Source organism: Neoarius graeffei, chromosome 5 (genome assembly GCF_027579695.1).
Source record: "Neoarius graeffei isolate fNeoGra1 chromosome 5, fNeoGra1.pri, whole genome shotgun sequence".
Lineage (NCBI taxonomy): Eukaryota > Metazoa > Chordata > Actinopteri > Siluriformes > Ariidae > Neoarius > Neoarius graeffei.
In genome coordinates, this window is record NC_083573.1 from 99252125 (window position 1) to 99276465 (window position 24341).

The 24341-nt window shown below is 41.3% G+C and overlaps 1 protein-coding gene across 5 annotated transcripts in view; it reads left to right on the forward strand.

Moving 5' to 3' along the window:
- The window catches only part of dpp6a (dipeptidyl-peptidase 6a), a 301791-nt gene that overhangs the window by 181741 nt on the left and 95709 nt on the right, over window positions 1-24341 (forward strand). Inside the window, exon 1 of one of the 5 annotated variants that reach the window (XM_060922572.1) lies at window positions 9149-9344. The exons of the other annotated variants lie outside the window; for them this stretch is intronic. Within the exon in view, the coding sequence (XP_060778555.1) occupies window positions 9288-9344 (57 nt within the window). The 5' untranslated portion in view covers window positions 9149-9287. Of the gene's footprint in view, window positions 1-9148; window positions 9345-24341 lie in introns of those variants that run through there. 5 annotated transcript variants of the gene reach the window in all.

A 24341-nucleotide genomic window follows, 5' to 3' on the forward strand; every position in this document is an offset into this window, starting at 1 on the left:
AAAACTTCAGAATCAAAAACAGGAACTTGGAATTATATCATTTTCAACCTCCACTACAAAGGTGAACCCTCCCCCCCCCCCCCCACACACACACAGATGTCTGTATGTTCTTTCCTTTTTTTTTTTTTTGTTAGTAAACAAGCCAACTTGTGGAAGCCATAGCCTAATGTTTAGAGAAGTAGCTTTGGGACCAAAAGGTTACTGGTTCAATTCCCTGGACCAGCAAAACTGGCTGAAGTGCCCTTGAGCAAGGCACCTGCTCTGGTAAGAGTGTAGTGTACCTTGTGTCTGAATAGCCAAAGAAAAACTGATGATGTGATTATCAGTTCGGGCAATGCCTGGCCAAAACAAAAACTAGTTGACTCACTACTGTGAGCGATATGTATTTTTTCTCCTCAAAGAAGTGCTGCTGTGTTTACTGTTCAGAGACTGTCCCGGGTTTCTGAGTAGGAATTCTGAGTTGAGGGGTTCTGTTTGTTTGTTTGTTCTAGTCAGAGGTCGCAAATTTTAGTCAAACACAGCACAAGGTGGGCGGCATGGTGGTGTAGTGGTTAGCGCTGTCGCCTCACAGCAAGAAGGTCCTGGGTTCGAGCCCCGGGGCTGGCGGGGGCCTTTCTGTGTGGAGTTTGCATGTTCTCCCCCTGTCCGCGTGGGTTTCCTCTGGGTGCTCCGGTTTCCCCCACAGTCCAAAGACATGCAGGTTAGGTTAACTGGTGACTCTAAATTGACCGTAGGTGTGAATGGTTGTCTGTGTCTACGTGTCAGCCCTGTGATGACCTGGCGACTTGTCCAGGGTGTACCCCGCCTTTCGCCCGTAGTCAGCTGGGATAGGCTCCAGCTTGCCTGCGACCCTGTAGAAGGATAAAGCGGCTAGAGATAATGAGATGAGATGAGACAGCACAAGGTTAAGAAAGGTACACTTACAATAAATGAGAATTTGCAATGAAGAATGGCGCTAATTGAGCATAAATAAACAACTAATCAAAGGCTTAACATGGAACAGGTGAACACATTAGAATAACGAACCAATGATATGAGAGGAGAAGTGAGAGCACTAGAACAGAAACAGAAGCACATGGAGTGAACACAAAACACAATGACCTGCAATGTTGGGGAAGCCATGGCCTAATGATTGGAGAAACAGCTGTGGGACCAGAAGGTCACTGGTTTGATTCCCTGGACCAGCAGGAATGGCTAAAGAGCCCTTGAACAAGGCACTTAATCCCCAGTCTGCTCTGGGCATGTTGTATGTCACTCTGGATAAGAGCATTTACTAAATGCCTGTAATGTAATGAGATGGGGAGTTCATGATAATGACTTATGGCACTCCTAAACGTTGTGACTTATTGTACATAATGTGTGTCATGATAATATCCATCCATCCATTATCTACAGCTGCTTATCCTGTTCTACAGGGTTGCAGGGAAACTGGAGCCTATCCAAGCTGACTATGGGTGAGAGGCAGGGTACACCCTGGACAAGTCACCAGGTTATGACAGGGTTGACACAGAGACAAACAACCATTCACACCTACGGTCAATTTAAAGCCACCAATTATCCTAACCTGCATGTCTTTGGACTGTAGGGGAAACCAGAGCACCCAGAGGAACCCCACACAGACACGGGGAGAACCTGCAAACTGCACATAGAAAGGCCCGCGCTGGCCACTGGGCTCGAACCCAGGACCTTCTTGCTGTGAGGCAACAGTGCTAACCACTACACCACCGTGCGTCATGATAATAATAAATCATTATTTACAGCTTTACAGGAATCAGCATGGCAGTTGATGTCATGTTTAACATCTCATCTCATATCATCTCATCTCATTATCTGTAGCCGCTTTATCCTGTTCTACAGGGTCGCAGGCAAGCTGGAGCCTATCCCAGCTGACTACGGGTGAAAGGCGGGGTACACCCTGGACAAGTCGCCAGTTCATCACAGGCATGTTTAACATGTTGCTGTTAATGAATGCACTTTGTTCATCATGATGTCAGCCTGAGTGTGGGAAGCAGGATCACTGGATCAGGAAACTCCTGCCTCTGTTTATCTGTCCTGACGCTGTCTCCTCTCACTTCCTCTGTAACCTTCTACAGGATGTGTGTGTACATGCCTGCATGAGCCGCAATCATCCATCATCCTTTGACCTGCCCATTTATCAGCATCACTCTTGGATGTGTGTGTGTGTGTGTTTGTGTTGTGTGTGTGTTTTCACTGTAACTTAATAACATCTAATACGCAGCTGTGTGTGTAATGCAGGACGGTCGAATCCATCTGAGTGGGGAATCAGAGTGCAGTTAATGTGACTGATTTACTGCCACCAGTGTGTGTGTGTGTGTGCGTGCGCGAGTGTGTGTGTAATCTTTTCGTAGAGGTGTGTGTAAATGTTTGTGTTAGCCAAACCGCACTAAAATACTTTACAAAAGTTTCAGAAATGTTGATTTTCTTCATCCTTGCATGTGTTTATTGATGAACGCCAATCATCCATAAAATACCAGAGGCCGCTGCATGGCACAGTTAATTTGCATTTGGTGACACACACAAAACACCATAAAAGGCAAAGCTGACACAGCTGAAAGGCCAGTTCACAACACAAAAAGTCGTAGAAGTGAAATGTATTTTAACTTGTGTCTATGCTGATAAAAATATATTATTTAAAATTCAAATTAAAAAATACAATATTTAACATCTGGAAATTTTGCTTTATTATATTTAACAGTTATTCCACGAAATCGAGTCATACATGAGCTGATAGCCGACGAGGCATGTAGGGCCGAGTAACTGTTTTATTAACTGTTTAATAACTGTTTTATTCTATCCACATTCACTGGATTTTGAGAAAGAGCATTTTTATTTTTATTTTTTGCAAGTTTGATAAATAGAAACTTGATACAAAATGTCTGACAAAATAATTTCCGCTTAGAACGTAAACTGGCGAAATGACAGTAGCAATTTGTGAAAAATGCTATAATAATAATTCTAGAAAATGTTTAAAAAAGATACATTCTTACCATCAAATGCTTTCATTCCATATTTTGTTGCTTTTTTTGTATTTTTGTTTTTTTTCCAAGTAGTTTTTATTTCATCCTTGGTTGGTTCAACAACACGCACCGCCATTTTGTTTTTCTCTACTCACGGTATATGAGCTGATATCCTAGTAGTAAAGTAGCCAATCAGAGTGTGTGATTGCGCTTATCCAGTGAATGTGGATAGAATAATAACAAATATACAATACAAAATATATCTACAGTAGACTTGTCCAAGTGATCATTGACACCAAGCACATCACACACAGGAACCTCTATGTTTGATTTTTTAATTCAAAGTGAAGTGACTCATGGACATAAATCCCTTGTGTCCTCCCCAATGCTGTGTTAGAAACGTAGGGCATGTGTCCACAGGAAGCAGATGGTAATGCAGTACTCTAGGGAGTATATGGCAGATTGCAGCTTGAGACATACCAGATTGGTCACTTATCAGTTCCTGAGTGCTGGCTCTAATAAAGTATTAAATAAAGAAGATGGTGTGTCAAACGGAACCAAGTTATACACTGAAATTCTGAAAAATAAATAAATAAATAAACATGCTCGCCTTCTCATTGGGGTGTCTTCGTTGACTATGTCACACTATAAAGCCTAGGCATGTAATTTCATGCGATGATAAATCATAATACAAATTTATGATGATTCGAATCAATGATGTAAAACATGAATTGTGATTATTATCAGACTGCGTAATCACTTAGTTTTTCTTTGCTGTAATTGCATTGTGTAGACAGCAGAGGGGGCAATAACATAAAATAGCGAGAATATACTTGACTTCACTGTAGGCAGAAGTAACACAGCTCTAACACTGCGAAAAGAAACACAAAAACAGATCTAAAATGGGAAAGAACTGCTCTGTGATTGACTACAAATCAATTTAATAAGTAATCAGAGCTCTCTTTATACGGGCTGCTGAAAGATGAAAACAGATGCAGATGAATTTGAATTTTGAATTTATTTATTTATTTTGAACATGTATAAAAAAATGTATGTAACTATTTGTACATACAAAAGAAAGAACATGATAAAGTGACAAAAAACTTAATAAATAAAATACATAAAGAGCTCAGACATTACAATACACCGCACATTGTTCGAAAAAGGAGTGGGAAGAAGTACAATACTTTTTTTAATTTCCCACCCCTTTTTAACTACCCCGAAATCCAAACTTCATTAATACACCTAAGAAAAATATATACCATATATACACTTCATGAATATCTATATAATTACAAAAATAGATATATACTTCACACCATATATATACACACTTCCTAAATATCTATATAAATATCTACAAAATATTTGAAGGGAGAACAAATGTTTGTAAAAGTTTATTTAGAAAATAAATTCTTAATTTGTGACTCAGTTTTCCATTTTTAATCAAATAGATATTTTAATTAATAGTTGATTATATTTCACTCCAACCTTTACAAATATAGGTAAATAATTATTATTGGTTATTAAGAAAATGAAGCAAAAATCTTTTTTTTTAAATTAACAAAAGGAATATTTAAGTTGATAAAGAACAGGAAAATAAATTTTGCATTGTTTTTGGGAATAATTTTTTTTCCAGAATATTGGGGAGAAATTGAATCATGAACCCAATTAAAAGAATTGAATCAAATTGTAAATTCAGTAAATCATAAAATGATTAACAAGACCTGTTCAGCGCTCGAATTAAGTGGTCTCGCCGCGATAGTTATTTCCTCTGTGCGAGAGTTGTTCAGAAAGTCACGTTGCCCCTGCTTGAAAAATCAAGTTGCGCGCGGGGCAACCTGACTTTCTGAACAACTCTCGCACAGAGGAAATAACTGTTGCGGCGAGACTGCGAGACCACTTAATTCGAGCACTGCCTGTTCATTGTCCCCAGTGTTCATATTCAGGCCTGACACTTATATATATATTTATTTATTTATTAATAATTTGCTATGGTGAACAATGGTCACAAGAGGTATGACTAAGTCATAAACTAAAGCACTATAATAGTAATCCAAAAGGGCCAATCAGTGGTTCACAGCAGCCAAGAAGTTCCCCCTACGAGATCACAGTACAGAAAGCAAATAGTGATGAACCCAAGTTTTGAAAGACTGAAAGCGATTGTCGCTAATCTCTCCAACTACGCTGTCTGGGAGTCTATTCCAGATATGGACCACAGTGTGAATGAAGGTCCTGCCTGTGGAGTAGGTTCTTGAGACTGGTTCAGTGAGCGCGTGACTTGGCATAGATAGGCTGATGTGAGTTGCACGTCTGATCACATATGGCTGAGGAACTATCCTCTTCAGGTGTGGTGGGCATGGGCTAGTGTGTATCTTGTCGCTCACAACAGTAGCAGCCACCAGATGTCTGTGATGTTTAGTTCCAATCTGGCCTGTTGTTCATTCACACCAATGATGTGTAATGCTTTCCTCTGGATGGAGTCAAGAAGCCTTAGTGAGGTGGTAGTGGCACTCATCCAGCATAGTGAAGCATACTCCATGATGCTGCATACCTGGGACTTGTACATTATGGCTCTTCCTTTGACATCTAGTTTATTAGCAACCCTCCTTAAAGTTCCAAACTTCTGTCCAGCTCTTGCTGCAATGTTGGAGATTTGTTTGGTCCAGGTCAGCTTATTATCAGTAGTAACTCCTAGGATTGTCATGACAAATTTGTGCAAAAATCAGGCTGAATTTGTGAAGTCTGGTCCTGGTCTTAGAGCACTATCAGTCTAAAAGACTCTGTTGAAGATTTATGTTAGTGAGTTGCGATTTACATTGGTAAAATTTACGAATGAATGTTTTTCAGAAATTACAGGATTTTCATGAACACCAAATAAATCCATTCCTATCCAGCTTGATAAATGAGGCTCATTTCATGTAACCTCGGATTTACCCTCATGCTCAGTCCATTCACACCACACTCATCTCAGCTGCAGCTCGGTATGAGTTACTGGCAGCAGGAAGAGTGTCTGTTTTGGTGAATTTAGCATCTGATTATCAATCATGAGCGAATTTAGATGATTCTCAAGAAGGAGTGGCTGAATGTTTGGGGTAATTATATGCTGGCTTGTAGTACTCAAGTCCGACTCATGCCCTAATTTTAAGGACTTGAGCACTGATGACTCGGATTTGAACTCAGACTCGTGCATTAACTGCATTTGGATTCGTAAACTGGAGACGAGGACTCAGATTTTTTTCTTTATTTTTTGTAACATGCCATAATAATTTGGCATAATATATTTATATCTACATTAACTTTTATACTAATTTTGTGCAAGAGAATGCACATTCACCTGTTCATACACTACCATTCAAAAGTTTGGGGTCACCCAGACAATTTTGTGTTTTCCATGAAAAGTCACACTTTTATTCACCACCATAAGTTGTAAAATGAATAGAAAATATAGTCAAGACATTTTTCGGGCCATTTTGAGCATTTAATCGACCCCACAAATGTGATGCTCCAGAAACTCAATCTGCTCAAAGGAAGGTCAGTTTTATAGCTTCTCTAAAGAGCTCAACTGTTTTCAGCTGTGCTAACATGATTGTACAAGGGTTTTCTAATCATCCATTAGCCTTCTGAGGCAATGAGCAAACACATTGTACCATTAGAACACTGGAGTGAGAGTTGCTGGAAATGGGCCTCTATACACCTATGGAGATATTGCACCAAAAACCAGACATTTATGGCCCTTTTCCACTACCCTTTTTCTGCTCACTTCAGCTCGCTTCAGCTCACTTCAGCCCGACACGGCTCGCGTTTCGACTACCTCAGAGCAGCACGACTCAGCTCGCTTCAGCCCTGCTTAGCACCCAAAACTCGCACGGTTTTGGAGTGGGGCTGAAGCGAGCCAAACCGAGCCGAGTGGGGCTAGGGGCATGAGCAGACACTCCCCTGTGCACTGATTGGTGAGGAGGAGTGTCCTCACACGCCCACACACGCCCCGCGAGCACGCTGGGATCTGTAAACACCGTAAACCCGGAAGAAGAAGAATTACGAGAATTTCTGAAGCCTTATGCGCCTCGCCTCATCTATACGCTCTTGCCAGTATCTGTTGGCGTTGTCGGTGACAACAAGCCACAGCACCAAGACCAGCAACACTAACGACTCCATGTCCTCCATGTTTATTGTTTACTATCCGGGTCGTGAGACTACCGCTTAAAAGGTCACTGATGTCACTGTTTGCGCCGCCTAACGACATCACGTGACGTCCACCCACTTTCGCTAACTCCACCGAATGTGTCCACCCACTTCCAGCCAGCACGGTTCAGCGCGGTTGTAGTTGAAATGCAACTCCAACAGCCCCACTCAGCTCGACTCAGCCCAACTCAGCACGGCACGGCTCAGCCTAACTCAGCCGCGTTTGTAGTGGAAAAGCGGCATTAGTAGAATTTAGCTAGAATTGACCACATTAGCAATGTATAGAGTGGATTTCTGATTAGTTTAAAGTGATCTTCATTGAAAAGAACAGTGCTTTTCTTTCAAAAATAAGGACATTTCAAAGTGACCCCAAACTTTTGAACGGTAGTGTACATCATGTTCAGGGACAAACTAACGTTAATGATGCTAAAATGCCTGGAGAGACGCCCCTAGGATTGTCCGCTTTGCTTATACAGACTTCTCGTGCAGTGGGAAAAAATGCACTGCTGTGTGTTCCATATGTAGAAGAACTATCAAGGAGATGACGGGGACGACCTCGAACTTCAATCGTCATTTGGTGAGACTCCACCCAGAGAAGGAAGTGACATGCTACATTCATTGCCCTGTTGATAGTGGGGCTTGCTTGCTGAGCGATGAACTAGCTAGTGTCAACCCTCTCTCATGTTATATGCCCTGTTGATAGCAGGGATTGTGTTGGACTCGACTCGGATCGATAATGGACTTGACTCGGATCAGTAGTGGATTCGACTCGGCTCAATAGTGGACTTGACTCGGATCAAGTCCACTATTGATCTAAGTCGAATCCAGTACTGGATTCGAGTCGAGTCTGATCCGAGTCAGACTCGACTCGGATCAGTAATGGACTTGGCTTGGACTCGACTTGGCTCAGTAGTGGACTCGACTCAGATCAGTAATGGACTCGACTCAGACTCGACTCGGATCAGTAATGGACTTGACTCAGATCAATAGTGGACTCAACTCGGATCAGTAGTGGACTCAACTCAGATCAAGAGGGGACTTGACTCAGACTCAACTCGGATCAATAGTGGACTCGACTCAGATCAATAGTGGACTCAACTTGGATCAATAGTGGATTCGACTTTAATCAGTAGTGGTCTCGACTCAGACTCGACTCGGATTAATAGTGGACTCGACTCAGACTTGACTTGGATCAATCGTAGACTCGACTCAAAATTTTCTTTAATGACTTGGACTTGACTCAGACTTGAACTCTGGGGACTCGAGACTGGACTGAGACTCGAGGTTTAGTGACTCGACTACAACACTGATTATATGGCATTATCATTGTATCCAGCGGATAAACTGATTAGATTTCGGAATTGAGCCAAACACGGTCAAGGTCACAGCAAGGTCAAATGTCTGAAATTGTTTTTCTTTGATAGCTTCCTTCTTATTTTAAGTATTTTTAAGGATATTCCAGGGGTACACATTAGTCACAAGAAATAGTAGACTTGTTGGCATGCATGCTGAATTTTACTTGTTTTCTAATCATGTAGAATTGGAACACATTCAGTGCTTTTATCGCTTTACATTAGCAATCACAATGACATACTCCCCTCTCTCTCTCGCTCTCTCTCTCCCTCATGCTCTCTAACTCTATCATTTCCCAACCCCAGCTCACAGGTCTCCATCTCTCCATCATCAGTCTGTATCATCACATGATCTACTCATTATGCTGGGTTGTTAAAAAAGACAGACATCCAGATAAACAGATAGATGCAACTGGGTAGGTGAGCTTGTTCTGTCTAGAATGTAAGGACAAAAACTCAGTCGACTTGGCTTTCACGCAGATTAGAACACGGATTGTGTGTGTGTGTGTCCAGCCCCCTCCTCTCTCTGTCCCTGACACATCCACATCCACACACTCTCTCTGTGATACAGAGCGAGTTGAGCATCGGTGCCCTCGTCATCTTCTGCATCTCTCAGCCTCATTTCTAAACGACTGCACGTGTGTGTGTTTCTGTGTGTGTGTGTGTGTGGGTGGGTGCTCTTCTACATATGCTTCGTGTGTGTGTGTGTTTGTTGGTGAGGTAGCTACTTCCGTGGTTCTTTTAGTGCCATCAGTGTTTTTTATCATTCATCATGACCACAGTGAAGGAGTCGAGCGCTCCAGCGAAGGCAGCTCCGCACCAAGACCAGGTAGAACTACTCATTTCTTTATTCACTCATCTGTATATGCTTTACACACACACACACACACACAAACTCAGAGTGTGCACAGAGCTGTTGGATCTATTCACACACAGATGCTTAACACATACAGTGTTTATACTGCACATGGAAGAGTTTATTCCACACTGTGTATACTTCTTCTCTGATGCGGTTAATCCAATGCTGTAGGCATTTATTCTACTCTATGAGAGTTCAATAAACATGCAGTCACTGGCCACTTTATTAGGAACACCTATCCACCTGCTGTTTTATGCAGTTCTCTAATCAGCCAATCCCTTGAGAGCTTCAATGTTCAAACATCAGAATGGGAAAAAATTTGATCTCGAAGTGTGACTTTCTTTCACTGTGGCATAGGTGTTGGTTTGAGCCAGATGGACTGTTTTTTTTTTTCAGAAACTGCTGACCTCCTGGGGTTTTCACACACAACAGTCTCTAGAGTTTACACAGAATGGTGCGAAAAACAAAAAACACTGTGTGAGTGAGTGACACTTCTGTGGGTGGAAACAAACACTTTGTTGATAAGAGAGGTCAGAGGAAAATGGACAGATTGGTTTGAACTTTTTTTTTTTACCAGGAAGGATACAGTAACTCATATAATCACTCTTTACAACCATGGTGAGCAGAAAAGCATCTCAGCATGCAACAGCAGAACAGAAGAACACACTGGGTTCCACTCCTGCAGCCAAGAACAGGGATCTTAGAATCAAGAACAAGTTCCTATTAAATGGCCATTGAGTGTAAACGTGTTTAAAAGGATCAAATTGAGCACTCAAAAAATCCTGTATTTCTTGAGCCTGTATTCTTAAGTCTTCATTTATAGAGCAACTTTACTGTTTTGGGAAAAGAAACTAGCAGTCTAACGTCAGGCATCCACATGATATATTAAAAGATTTAAATTCTTAAGGCAACGATTCGATATTTGACAATTTCACTGAATCTGCTATGATACAATATGATTTATTATTATCCCTAAGGAAACTTTTCGATGGAATAAAAACGTGCTCTATTCCCTTCTAGCGGGTTTCATTCATTTGGTTTGATAGCATGCAATATTGTGAGCATATCGTTTGTCTTACGTATATTATGTCACTCGACCCAATGGAGAATGAGCGTTGAATATGGTTTACGATATTGCATGGTTGTCAAGACAACATGACGTCACACGTCAGAGACGTCAAACTTCCATGCTAGCGAGCGACTGTGACAATTTGTAAACAAACATGGCCGCCGGGTTTGCTTTGTTAAATACGAAAGATTTTGAGAGAATTTTGAAAGAGAAAGATGTGTTGAACACTCGAAAGGAATGTATAATAATAATAATAATAATAATAATATTGGCTGGCTTTTTTTGTGATATATCAGATATATTCCATTCAGCTACTCGTCTTCGACTTGGTCAGTATCATGCTAGCTGAATCTGATAGACCACTCAATGCCAGCCAATATTATTTAAATATCTAATTAGTAAACGTGACCGGCTTTGTTCAGAATCTGGGGTAGCCTCCTGCTGAACGATGATGATGTCCTATGGTGCAATTCAATTACTTTCCTATAACAGCCTGTCAGAGTGTTCTATTCCTCAAACACCAGAAACATGCCAATGTTAGCAATATTTTGTCATACATTTTATCCAAGGCGGCACGGTGGTGTAGTGGTTAGCGCTGTCGCCTCACAGCAAGAAGGTCCGGGTTTGAGCCCCGTGGCCGGCGAGGGCCTTTCTGTGCGGAGTTTGCATGTTCTCCCCGTGTCCACGTGGGTTTCCTCCGGGTGCTCCGGTTTCCCCCACAGTCCAAAGACATGCAGGTTAGGTTAACTGGTGACTCTAAATTGACCGTGAGTGTGAATGGTTGTCTATGTGTCAGCCCTGTGATGACCTGGCGACTTGTCCAGGGTGTACCCTGCCTTTCGCCTGTAGTCAGCTGGGATAGGCTCCAGCTTGCCTGCGACCCTGTAGAACAGGATAAAGCGGCTAGAGATAATGAGATGAGATGAGACTTCTCAGTCTCAGTGGTCGCCATCTTGGTTATGTAGCTGAAGGGGAGGAACCATCAACCTATTTTCAGCCAGTTGGATGGAGGCACATCTTCAACAAAGATGACAACATAATTTCCACGTTGTGTGAAACGAGGCACACTCAAGCGAGGAAAATTAAAAATGCGTTCATTCACACACTATGCAACTAAGTACACAGTGTGCACACTGTACTTTATGGAAGTGTACTAACAGAAGGACAGAAATTGAGACACAGCGCTGACTGACTGTATACGAAGCACTGACACTGGAAACTCCTTCCATAAATGCTCAATAAAGATATTGCCTTTCAGAAAACTTCACCATATCAACACTTGCACACACATTTAAAATCTATTTACATGGTACATCCGACATACACGTCCCTGTGAATGAGCTGTTACTATAGAAACGTTAACGTATCAGAACGAGCACATTAATATCAATATAAACCTGTGATTGGTTACTGCACTACTGTCAGAGCTACTGTTCCAGAAAACTAACCAACACCTTCTGACCAATCAGAATCCAGAATTTAACATCGGCATGTATTAACGGTATAAACCTGCTTTAACAGTGATATTTATTCTTGTCATCTGCTCTGTTTAAGAGGCTGTGTGAGAGCAGGGAAGGGGTTTTGTGCTGATGCGATCAGTATGTGTTCCGTGTTCATTTGTTTTGTTCCTCCACTGAGTCTTTGCCATGAACTGAGCTCCTTAATGAGGAAATTGGTGTCGGCTGTGAATGAGATTTTAACGAGAAAAAGGAAACGGAGGCAGAGGTGCAGAGGTTATATTCTCTCTCTGTAACCCTCAACTTACACACAGCAAACAGTGGGTTTTTTTATTTTGAAAGGTGGCTGAAAGAGTTTTAATTAGGAACTGCAATCTGTCATGATCCAGATTCAAACGTCTGAAGTTTTTTTTCTTTTTTTTTTTTGTGGCTGAGTTGGCTGTTATTTTTTAGCAATATGTATAGAGTATATACAGGAGGTGTGAATTTCCATCAGCATTCACCTGGATATTTCTGGAAAACCTTACAATATTGTGCCATATACAGTACAAATTTATAGACAGATAGACAGATAGATGAGTAGCTGGATGGGTGGATGAACAGACAGATGGATAGATAGATGAATGGGTGGATGGACAGATGGATAAATAGATAGATGGATAGATAGAGAGGTGCTGGATAGATGGATGGTAGTTAGATGGGTGGACAGATGAATGGGTGGATAGATAGATGGGTGGATGATGGATGGATGGGAGGATGGATAGATAGAGAGGTGATGGATGGGTAGATAGATAGAGAGGTGATGGATAAACAGATGGGTAGCTAGATGGGTGGATGGATAAATTTATGGATGGATGGATGGATGGATGGATAAAGATGTGATGGATGGATGGACAGATGGATAGATAGAGAGGTAATGGATGGACGAATGGGTAGATAGATGAGTAAATACAGTAGATGGGTTGATTGATGGATGGATGGCTTCATTAATCCCAGAGGGAAATTCACAGATTATAACAGCAGGTTGATTGTCATGTCAACACAATCTGGCCTTATTTTGCAAACTCGGATCATTTTCACACTTGCGTTATTTTTTCCCCTTGATGTTCATTACATTTGATGAAGTGTGAAAGATGTTTTCAGGTCCAGGAGCAGTCCAGAGAACATCTTGAAATGGGCTCACTGGTACAGAACTGTGGTGTGGTCCACAACTGCTCTTCGAGCTGCATGATGAGTAATGTGATTGGTTCAACATGTTATTTTACTTTCTGTTACAAGTTTGGTGCTGATGGGGAAAGTGTTATTCTGGTCAGTGGTGGAGATGGAACACCTTACTGACAGATAGATATACATCCAGACTTTCACAGGACTGGACTTAGCTTCTCTTGTCAAAATGTTTTTTAGAATTCTATAGAAACTCTATAGAAAATCCTATAGAAACCCCTCTTTCTATACAATCTCTATAGAACGCTATAGAACTAATACTCTATAGAAAATAGTTTCTATAGAAGTTGTATAGAAATAGTATAAATTCTATAGAAGTTGTACTCTATAGAAAACAGCTTCTATAGAATCTCAACAGAATTCTATATAAATAGTAGTCTATAGAAAACGATTTCTATAGAATTGATACAGAGTTCTATAGAAGCTTTACTTTATTAGGGCCAACAGAATTTTATCAATTCCATAATGGTTATTTCCATAAAAACACAATTTGGTGGATTTTAAAGACCCTACAGAAATTCCAGTCTGAGACAAAAGGCCTTGCATCCAAAGAACAACTTTAGTACTTATCTCCAATAAAAATGTTCTTTATTTCATTTACTTTATCTCACATAATAACACTTCTGATCAACAACTCAATTGATCCAAATGTAAATTACAGTTTAAGATATAATTTAATAAATGTACTTCCAAAATAAACGCTGATATACGCTATACATTAATTTTCAGTCAAGCTCAATGGCATTTGGAAGAAGTGAAACAAACGTCTTTCTTTGTATTTTCATGTAAATATACTTATTTGCTATATCAGATAAATTACATATCAATTCATTAGTGATTTCAACCTCTCTAATTTGATGCCCCTTAACTTTATATATACCTGTATTTAATTGAAACATTATTCAAGTAGATGTTAAATGTCGAAATATACAGTACAATTCTTTTTTACAGTTACATATATCATCTTCACATTCATTTTTACACACTGCAACCACTAACTGCAGGGTCCCAATCCGACCATCTCTTAAGTGAAAGCAGGAATTATTTCTTTCTTGTTTCTTATGCTTTAAATGTTCAGATACGAAATATAAACCAAGAACCAATCGTTCTGTTGACTTTCTATAGGAATTCTATAAGATTTCTATGTATAATCTCTATAACATTTCTATTAAAACTCTATAAAATTTCTATTAAAACTCTATAAAAATTCTATAAAATTTCATTTAGAAATTTTATAGAATTTTTATAGATTTTTTTTCTATAGAAATCTATAGAAAATTTTACCAAGCTTAATATCATGGTGTATGTCCTATGACTGAGAATACTGTGAAAAGTGTCTGACATAGGCTGAACATCTTCTTATACAAGAACAGTTCCTCATTTGCAGGCGTTCATGTACAACGACATGACATGCATCCATCACCAGTCGAGTGATGTTAATCAAGCAAAATCATAATAAAAAAAACAGCAATCATAACAATAAAAACAAATTAATGCAACTTGTGCTTAACCTGCATGCACAAAAATGATGTATGGAATTGTGCAATCGACATGTGATCCATGTGAAAGTCAACCTGTGATTGCAAGCCCCGCCCCCAGAATGAATCTGGGGTGTGATCTCAAGTATTCACACGAAGTATGAAAACGTATTTAAGCTGCAAACTTGTGTTTGTAACACTAAGGAATCCTGGTAAGAACAATTCACTTCCTCTTTAGAGACTTTTGAACACTGTGTGTTTCATAGTGATAAGGATATCAGTCAGTTTTGAGCTTGTGAGGATATTTGGCTCAAACATTTTGTTTTGTTCGTTTGCTTGTTTTTTTTTTTTTAATTAACTGACACCATGCTTATGCATACCCGTCACTTTACATATATTTTTATAGAGAGAAAATGCAGAGAATATTTTTATATCATGGTTAGGGGCCAACATTGGCATAAATTAGCTGATTTAATGGCACCTGCAGAGAGTCAGGTCAAAAATAGACTCCTGATGTGAAGAGCATGTACTTTAGAAACGGTGTTCTTCCACACTGCAGTTCTGATCAGTACAGACTTTTGTGCTGCACGCTGATGAAACTAGATTGGAACCAGACTCTTGCTGTAATGCATTGTGCTCCATGATTCTGAACCTTAATAGAGGGATATTGAACAGAGCCATGGAGAATACTGGTTTCTGTCTCTCTCCATTTCTCTCAGTCTACCAGTGGTGCCATTCTTCTCTTTTTTTGTTGTTGGTGTTTTAAAGTCTGAAATCTGTATGTTGAAACTGGGTCCATTTGCTCGTTTAATGGATTCTAAAGCTCTTTGTGTTGCTCTCAATAAATAATTTAAAGTGCAGGTTATTGCACTCCTCTAAACAGCCCACATTCTTTGAAAGGTTCAATATATTGGACAGTAGAACCCAAGGAATCCGGTGGGTTCCTAGTAAAAAGCCACCAGCAGAAAACAGAATAGAAGATAATAATAATAATAGGCGGCACGGTGGTGTAGTGGTTAGCGCTGTCGCCTCACAGCAAGAAGGTCCTGGGTTCGAGCCCCGGGGCCGGCGAGGGCCTTTCTGTGTGGAGTTTGCATGTTCTCCCCGTGTCCGCGTGGGTTTCCTCCGGGTGCTCCGGTTTCCCCCACAGTCCAAAGACATGCAGGTTAGGTTAACTGGTGACTCTAAATTGACCGTAGGTGTGAATGTGAGTGTGAATGGTTGTCTGTGTCTATGTGTCAGCCCTGTGATGACCTGGCGACTTGTCCAAGGTGTACCCCGCCTTTCGCCCGTAGTCAGCTGGGATAGGCTCCAGCTTGCCTGCGACCCTGTAGAAGGATAAAGCGGCTAGAGATAATGAGATGAGATAATAATAATAATAAACTGTGTGTGATACCTTTTATAGGTTTAAAAACAGTTCAGCGCGATTGGCAAAAAAAAATCTAAGAATAAATACATTTAAAAATAAGAGAACAGATAAATAAATAAATAAATAAATAGTAATACTAAGAAAAGCAGAGAATTTTCAGAGGAAAATTGTATTATAATATCTCATTATCTCTAGCCGCTTTATCCTTCTACAGGGTCGCAGGCAAGCTGGAGCCTATCCCAGCTGACTACGGGCGAAAGACGGGGTACACCCTGGACAAGTCGCCAGGTCATCACAGGGCTGACACATAGACACAGACAACCATTCACACTCACATTCACACCTACGGTCAATTTAGAGTCACCAGTTAACCTAACCTGCATGTCTTTGGACTGTGGGGGAAACCGGAGCACCCGGAGGAAACCCACGCGGACAAGGGGAGAACATGCAAACTCCGCACAGAAAGGCCCTTGTTGGCCACGGGGCTCGAACCCGGACCTTCTTGCTGTGAGGCGACAGCGCTAACCACTACACCACCGTGCCGCCCGTATTATAATATATTTTAAATTAAAGTTTGATTTTAAAAATAAACATTCAACACAAATTAAAATAAAAAGTTCTGAAAATATACAACAAATATAAAGTGAGAGAAAAGCTGAAGTAAAAAAGATGCTTTATGTCGCTTTTTAAAACAGATAACTGAATCAGCTCATGTGAATGCACTACATTATATTTATTCAATATTATATATTATTTTGTATGAATACTAATATTTACAGTACCAGTCAAAAGTTTGTACACCCCTTCTCTACTCATTCATAGGTTTTACTGTATTTTGTACATTGTAGAAAAATACTGAAGGCATCACAAGTATGAAATAACATCTGGAGTAGATATGGAATTATGTGGTAAACAAAAAAGTGTTAACCCCCCCCCCCCCCCCCAAAAAAAAAAAAAAAATTGATATTTTAAATTCTTCAGCGTATCCAGCGTTTACCTTGATGACGCTTTGCACACTATTGGCGTTATCTTAACCAGCTTCATGAGGTTGTCACCTGGAATGCTTTTCAATTAACAGGTGCCTCATCAAAAGTTAATTAGTGGACGAGTTTCTTACCTTCTTAGTGCATTTGAGACTAAACAATGAAAAATAAATAATACAAATAATAAAATAGCCCTATTCCACACCACAACTATAGTAATCCATATTATGTCAAGAACCGAACAACTAAGTAAAGAGAAACGACATCCATCATTACTTTAAGATATGAAGGTCAGTGAATCCAGAAAATTGCAAGAACGTTTATATATATATTCATTCATTCATTCATTATCTGTAGCCGCTTTATCCTTCTACAGGGTCGCAGGCAAGCTGGAGCCTATCCCAGCTGACTACGGGCGAAAGGCGGGGTACACCCTGGACAAGTCGCCAGGTCATCACAGGGCTGACACATAGACACAGACAACCATTCACACTCACATTCACACCTACGGTCAATTTAGAGTCACCAGTTAACCTAACCTGCATGTCTTTGGACTGTGGGGGAAACCGGAGCACCCGGAGGAAACCCACGCGGACACGGGGAGAACATGCAAACTCCGCACAGGAAGGCCCTCGCCGGCCACGGGGCTCGAACCCAGGACCTTCTTGCTGTGAGGCGACAGCGCTAACCACTACACCACCGTGCCGCCCCCTTTTTATATATATATATATATATATATATATATATATATAAACATTTTCAGATTACATTTTCTAAGGTCCTGCTTTCTCACCTCATTCTATCAGTCACCTGATGAAACATTCCAGAGTGAACAGAATGATCCTTTAGTCCAAGACATGCTCACAATGTGCTGTACTCAGAGCCAATGACTTAAGTTCAAGAGTTATGTCAGTATTTACACATGGAAAGTTCCTCATATTCAGAGTTGGGTTACAGACCTGTGTAAGTAAAAAAAAAATAAAGAAGAAAGAAAGCAGCCAGTGGGCAGCCTGATAGTGTAAGTGGTTAGCACTGGTGCCTCATAGCAAGAAGGTTCTGGGTTCGTGCACAGTGACAGTTGGAGGCCTGTCTGTGTATGTTTTGCATGGTCTGTCCAGGTTTCCCCCAAAGACATACAGTTAGGTTAACATGGGCCAGCCTTGGGCTGAAGTGCCCAAGAGTGGCGGCACACACATATGCAGTGGTTTTGCTTTCCTATGATGAACTAAATTTTGTTGTACATTTGTGCAGTGACAATAAAGATTCTATTCTATGTGTGTATCATTCAAATTTTTAAAACCCATCAAAGTGTATGAAACACCTTCAAGCCAGAAAACCTTAAAAAAAAAACCTTTATTATTCATCACATGCACACTTCAAGCACAGTGAAATTCATCCTCTGCATTTAACCCATCTGAAGCAGTGAACACACACACACACCCAGAGCAGTGGGCAGCCACACCAGAGCGCCCGGGGAGCAGTCAGGGGTTCGGTACCTTGCTCAAGGGCACCTCAGCCCAAGGCCACCCCACATCAACCTAACTGCATGTCTTTGGATTGTGGGGGAAACCGGAGCACCCAGAGGAAACCCATGCAGACTCCACGCAGAAAGGCCCTCGCCGACCACTGGGTTCAAACCCAGAACCTTCTTGCTGTGAGGCGACCGTGCTAACCACTACACCACCATGCCACCCGTGGGCTGAAGAATCAGGAGTAAATGAAACACGCCCTTCAGGTCTGAATTTACCTTCAGTATTAACTCCTCATTCACTTAACTGAAGAATATGTAAACTGCCACACAAAAGATGAGACGTACAGCACAGTGTATGAAGTAAACTCGCTACAGCACCATCATGTTCCACAACTTAATCTTAAACTAGCAGCATGTTTAATTACTTTTATAGCTAATTTTTGCCCTACCGCTGCATATCTATGTAATTCAAGCAGCAGAGGGTGTGATAAGGTGGATAAAATTCAGAGAGAAATAGTGCAGCCGAGCGTGTATTAATGATGTGGGCTCTATTTAGCTGCATTAAAGGTTTTTTTTGTTAATCTGCTGCATTTTAAAATAAATCTCTCAGCTCTTTACTGCAGCTTTTATCACACATTTGAATCCTGTTACTCTCACTGGCAACAAAGGATACAACATTTGAGGGAAAGGCTTGAAATAATGAACTAGCCTAGAGTGTGGATTTGAGAAAGTTTATTTGTTTAGGCGAAGTGTAAAGCTGTTACTAAGCACTGTAAAGATTCTATAGGAGGTGTAATCAAACAGGAGTTTGGAGAATTTCTGCTCTAACAGACAATTCAGTGAGAGAGATCTGCCTAGAAATATCACTCTCAACAACAAAGTTTGCTTTATTTACCATTAGATGAAGTTTTTCTTGCTACCTAGGCAATGGCTGCCCCTAATAATTTGCTAAGGTTTAGAGAAGCTGCTTTGGGACCAAAAGGTTGCTAGTTTGATTCCCTGGACCAGCAAGAAAAATATGTGGGTGAAGGAAGTGAATGAACAACGCTTTCCTCTCTCTCTACATCCATGGCTGAAGTGCCCTTGAGCAAGGCACCTAACCCCCAACTGCTCCCTGGGCGCTGCTTTAAGCCTCGGTCACAACCGGCCATACGTGCTCCTACGGCCGGTCTACGTGCAAAAAACGCATGGAGGGCGCGCGTGTGACGTGCTGATTTTCGAGCCGTAGACTGGCCTCAGACCGGCCGCAGAGGTTCTTTGTCATGTCAAACAAACTCTACGGGCGCTTACGGTTTTTTCAGGTCGCAAGACAAACTTACGGCCAACGTGCGTCTTTCTCCACGAACAAAAAAAACGCAGCGATTTGGGAAACGCCAAAAATCGCACGGCCAAAAAATTGTACATCCGGTTGTGACCTAGGCTTTAGATCGGTTAAATGCAGAGAAAGACTTTCACTGTGCCCTCGTAGAAGTGAGGCATCTTCTGACTTCTGATTATGTTGGCTAGTGGAATGAATGCTAGTCAAACCTGGCATCAGTGAAGCAAACAAGCTAACTTGGTTAAAAATAGCCAGCAAATTAGCAAAATTTTCCTCAACACCCTTCTTCAAATTAGATGGAGTTCATGCCTTCTCTGGAAGACAAAGGAGACACCTCATTTTATATTGTGTAGCATGAGGGGGTGGATGATGAATTGGTGTGATTCTTAATAGCTTTTTTTGATGAACCTGATTAGAAATTTTAACCTGAAATGATTGGTTGCCGAACTGATCCCACTGACTGATGTGCAGTAGGAAAGTATAGATAGCTAAATATTGTCCAACCCTGTTTACACATCAGCTCCAATCAGTATTGCTGCTACGAGTTAGTCCATCATTACTACTGCAACAGTTTGCACTGACTCAGCATTCATGCATGTTTCATTCTTGCACATGTTGCCTTGTTGACATTTCTTGCACTTTGTTTAGTGTATTATTTATTGCTGATTATTGAGCTGTAACAAACCACTGTACCATTGTGTGATTGTAGTGTAGCAATGCTTCGTCCTTCCAAGGGACCATGCCATGGAGTCTCCATTGCACTCTAAATGGTGCTGTTGGATTTGCCTCATGAGCCAGTCATTGTGCTTTGGTACTAGTGTTACTGTCCATGGATGCTAACAGTTTTTGACAATACATTGATTTGTGGGTGGTGTTGTGGTTAGCGCTGTCGCCTCACACCAAGAAGGTCCGGGTTTGAGCCCTGTGGCTGACGAGGGCCTTTCTGTGCGGAGTTTGCATGTTCTCCCCGTGTCCGCGTGGGTTTCCTCCAGGTGCTCCGGTTTCCCCCACAGTCCAAAGACATGCAGGTTAGGTTAACTGGTGACTCTAAATTGACCGTAGGTGTGAATGTGAGTGTGAATGGTTGTCTGTGTCTATGTGTCAGCCCTGTGATGACCTGGCGACTTGTCCAGGGTGTACCCCGCCTTTCGCCCGTAGTCAGCTGGGATAGGCTCCAGCTTGCCTGCGACCCTGTAGAACAGGATAAAGCGGCTAGAGATAATGAGATGTTGATTCGTGTATTTGAATCATCAAACACTTTACCATTTTAGATTGAGCTGTATGACATGAACAAACATAATAATATTTTTCCATATTTCTATTACTGTCTGTCATGCAACACATATCCATTCCAAATACAGTGGTGCTTGAAAGTTTGTGAACCCTTTAGAATTTTCTATATTTCTGCATAAATATGACCTAAAACATCATCAGATTTTCACACAAGTCCTAAAAGTAGATAAAGAGAATCCAGTTAAACAAATGAGACAAAAATATTATACTTGGTCATTTATTTATTGAGGAAAATGATCCAATATTACATATCTGTGAGTGTCAAAAGTATGTGAACCTTTGCTTTCAGTATCTGGTGTGACCATCTTGTGCAGCAATAACTGCAACTAAACGTTTCCAGTAACTGTTGATCAGTCCTGCACACCGGCTTGGAGGAATTTTAGCCCGTTCCTCCGTACAGAACAGCTTCAACTCTGGGATGTTGGTGGGTTTCCTCACATGAACTGCTTGCTTCAGGTCCTTCCACAACATTTTGATTGGATTAAGGTCAGGACTTTGATTTGGCCATTCCAAAACATTAACTTTATTCTTCTTTATCCATTCTTAGGTAAAACGACTTGTGTGCTTAGGGTCGTTGTCTTGCTGCATGACCCACCTTCTCTTGAGATTCAGGTGGGGTTTACATTAGACCGTATCAGCGGATCATCAGATTAACGTTTTTAAAACGATTAGTGTGCACACAGCAACGCCAATACACGATTCGCGTGCACATAGCAACGCCAATACACAGATACGCTCGGCTCCGGCAGGCATCCTGCGCTCCAAATCACTCTGCCCTGAACAGCGAGTGCCCTCTGGATGGTGCGCACTCCGGCCCTGCGCAGCTCACAGAGCGCGCGAGTGGAGCACACAAGCAGTGATTTGGGACTGAGCCGCTGTGTGTGTGATCTCAGTGCATGTCGGGCATGCGCGTCACTTACCACTTGCAAGTGGAAGGATGGCAAGCCTAAAGACAATCATAACTACACAATGGGCAGTATTTGCATCAGTATTTGCAGTATTTTCATACTTTTATACTCTTTAATGAAAGGTGATACAAGGCGGAAGTCCGCGCCGTTTTTCAGCAGTCGCGTCACATGACCAACGCCAGCGAATCAGGAAGGTGGATGTCACAGTGACGTTGTCCAATGACGACGCCAGCTAGAGCTCAGCACAGCGTATCCGCGTATTCTCAATGTTTACACAGTACCGGACCAGACACGATCTAGATTGAATACGTGGACCCTGGAGGATTCCCATTTCCCGGTGTTTCCAGGCGTTTTAATGTAAACAGACAGTGCATCCGCGAAGAAAACGAGACAGATACGGTCTAATGTAAACTTGGCCTCAGTTCATGGACAGATGTGCTGACATTTTCCTCTAGAATTCGCTGGTATAATTCAGAATTCATTGTTCCATCAATGATGGCAAGCTGTCCTGGCCCAGATGCAGCAAAACAGGCCCAAACCATTTTTCACAGATGGGATAAGGTTCTTATGCTGGAATGCAGTGTTTTCCATTCTCCAAACATAACGCTTCTCATTTAAACCAAAAAGTTCTATTTTGGTCTCATCCGTCCACAGAACATTTTTTCAATAGCCTTCTGGCTTGTCCACGTCATCTTTAGCAAACTGCAGATGAGCAGCAGTATTCTTTTTGGAGAGCAGTGGCTTTCTCCTTGCAACCCTGCCATGCAGACTATTGTTGTTCAGTGTTCTCCTGATGGTGGACTCATGAACATTAACATTAGCCAATGTGAGAGAGGCCTTCAGTTGCTTAGAAGTTACCCTGGGGTCCTTTGTGACCTCACTGACTATTACATGCCTTGCTCTTGGAGTGATCTTTGTTGGTTGACCACTCCTGGGGAGGGTAACAATGGTCTTGAATTTCCTCTATTTGTACACAATCTGTCTGACTGTGGATTGGTGGAGTCCAAACTCTTTAGAGATGGTTTTGTAACCTTTTTCAGCCTGATGAGCATCAACAATGCTTTTTCTGAGGTCCTCAGAAATCTCCTTTGTTTGTGCCATGATACACTTCCACAAACATGTGTTGTGAAGATCAGACTTTGATAGATCCCTGTTCTTTAAATAAAACAGGGTGCCCACTCACACCTGATTGTCATCCCATTGATTGAAAACACCTGACTCTAATTTCACCTTCAAATTAACTGCTAATCCTAGAGGTTCACATACTTTTGCCACTCATAGATATGTAATATTGGATCATCTTCCTAAATAAATAAATGACCAAGTATAATATTTTTGTCTCATTTGTTTAACTGGGTTCTCTTTATCTACTTTTAGGACTTGTGTGAAAATCTGATGATGTTTTAGGTCATATTTATGCAGAAATATAATAATAAATAATAATAAGTTCAATTTATATAGCGCCTTTCTGAAAACCCAAGGTCGCTTTACAATTATAGGGAACAAATAAATAAATAAAAAAGTCCACCAAATAGAGGCCAGGATGCCATTCCAATGGTGTAGCAGCCACAGTCCCACCAAAAGGGGCATGAAAACAAGTCCCACACCGCCAGCACAGCTGGCAACATCACTCGGAACACCACGCCATGGATCCACAAAGCGAGCACATAGAAAATTCTCAAGGGTTCACAAACTTTCAAGCACCACTGTATGAAGGAACTGGTTAGAAACTTTATCTAGCATACCAGCAGGAATGGCTGAAGTGCTCTTGAGCAAGGCACCTAACCCCCAACTGCTTGTTTTATGTCGCTCTGGATAAGAGCATCTGCTAAATGCCTGTAATGTAATGTAATATAATGTATCCATGATAACATTGTAAAGTCCAATATTATAGATAAAATACTGTCTTAATATTTTAATTATAAAAATGTAATCAGGTGACTAGAGCAGGGTGGCATGGTTAGCACTGTCATCTCACAGCAAGAAGGTTCTGGGTTCAAGCCCAGTGGTTGATGGGGGCCTTTCTGTGTGGAGTTTGCATGTTCTCCCTGTGTCTGTGTGGGTTTGCTCTGATTTCCCCCACAGTCCAAAGACATACAGGTTAGGCTAATTGGTGGCTCTAAATTGACTGTGAGTGTGAATGGTTGTTTGTCTCTACGTGTCAGCCCTGTGATGATCTGGTGATTTGTCCAGTGTGTTCCCCGCCTCTTGCCCATAGTCAGCTGAGATAGGCTCCAGCTTGCCCATGACCCTGCACAGGATAAGCGGTTATCGATAATGGATGAATAGAGCATTGACTTACAGCGAAATACCAGAAGACTCAGTGCAATAGTAGGATGTCTTTTATTGTAGGTTGGAGTAAGAGTGTTAAAGATTTCTCTGTGTTGATATCTGAAC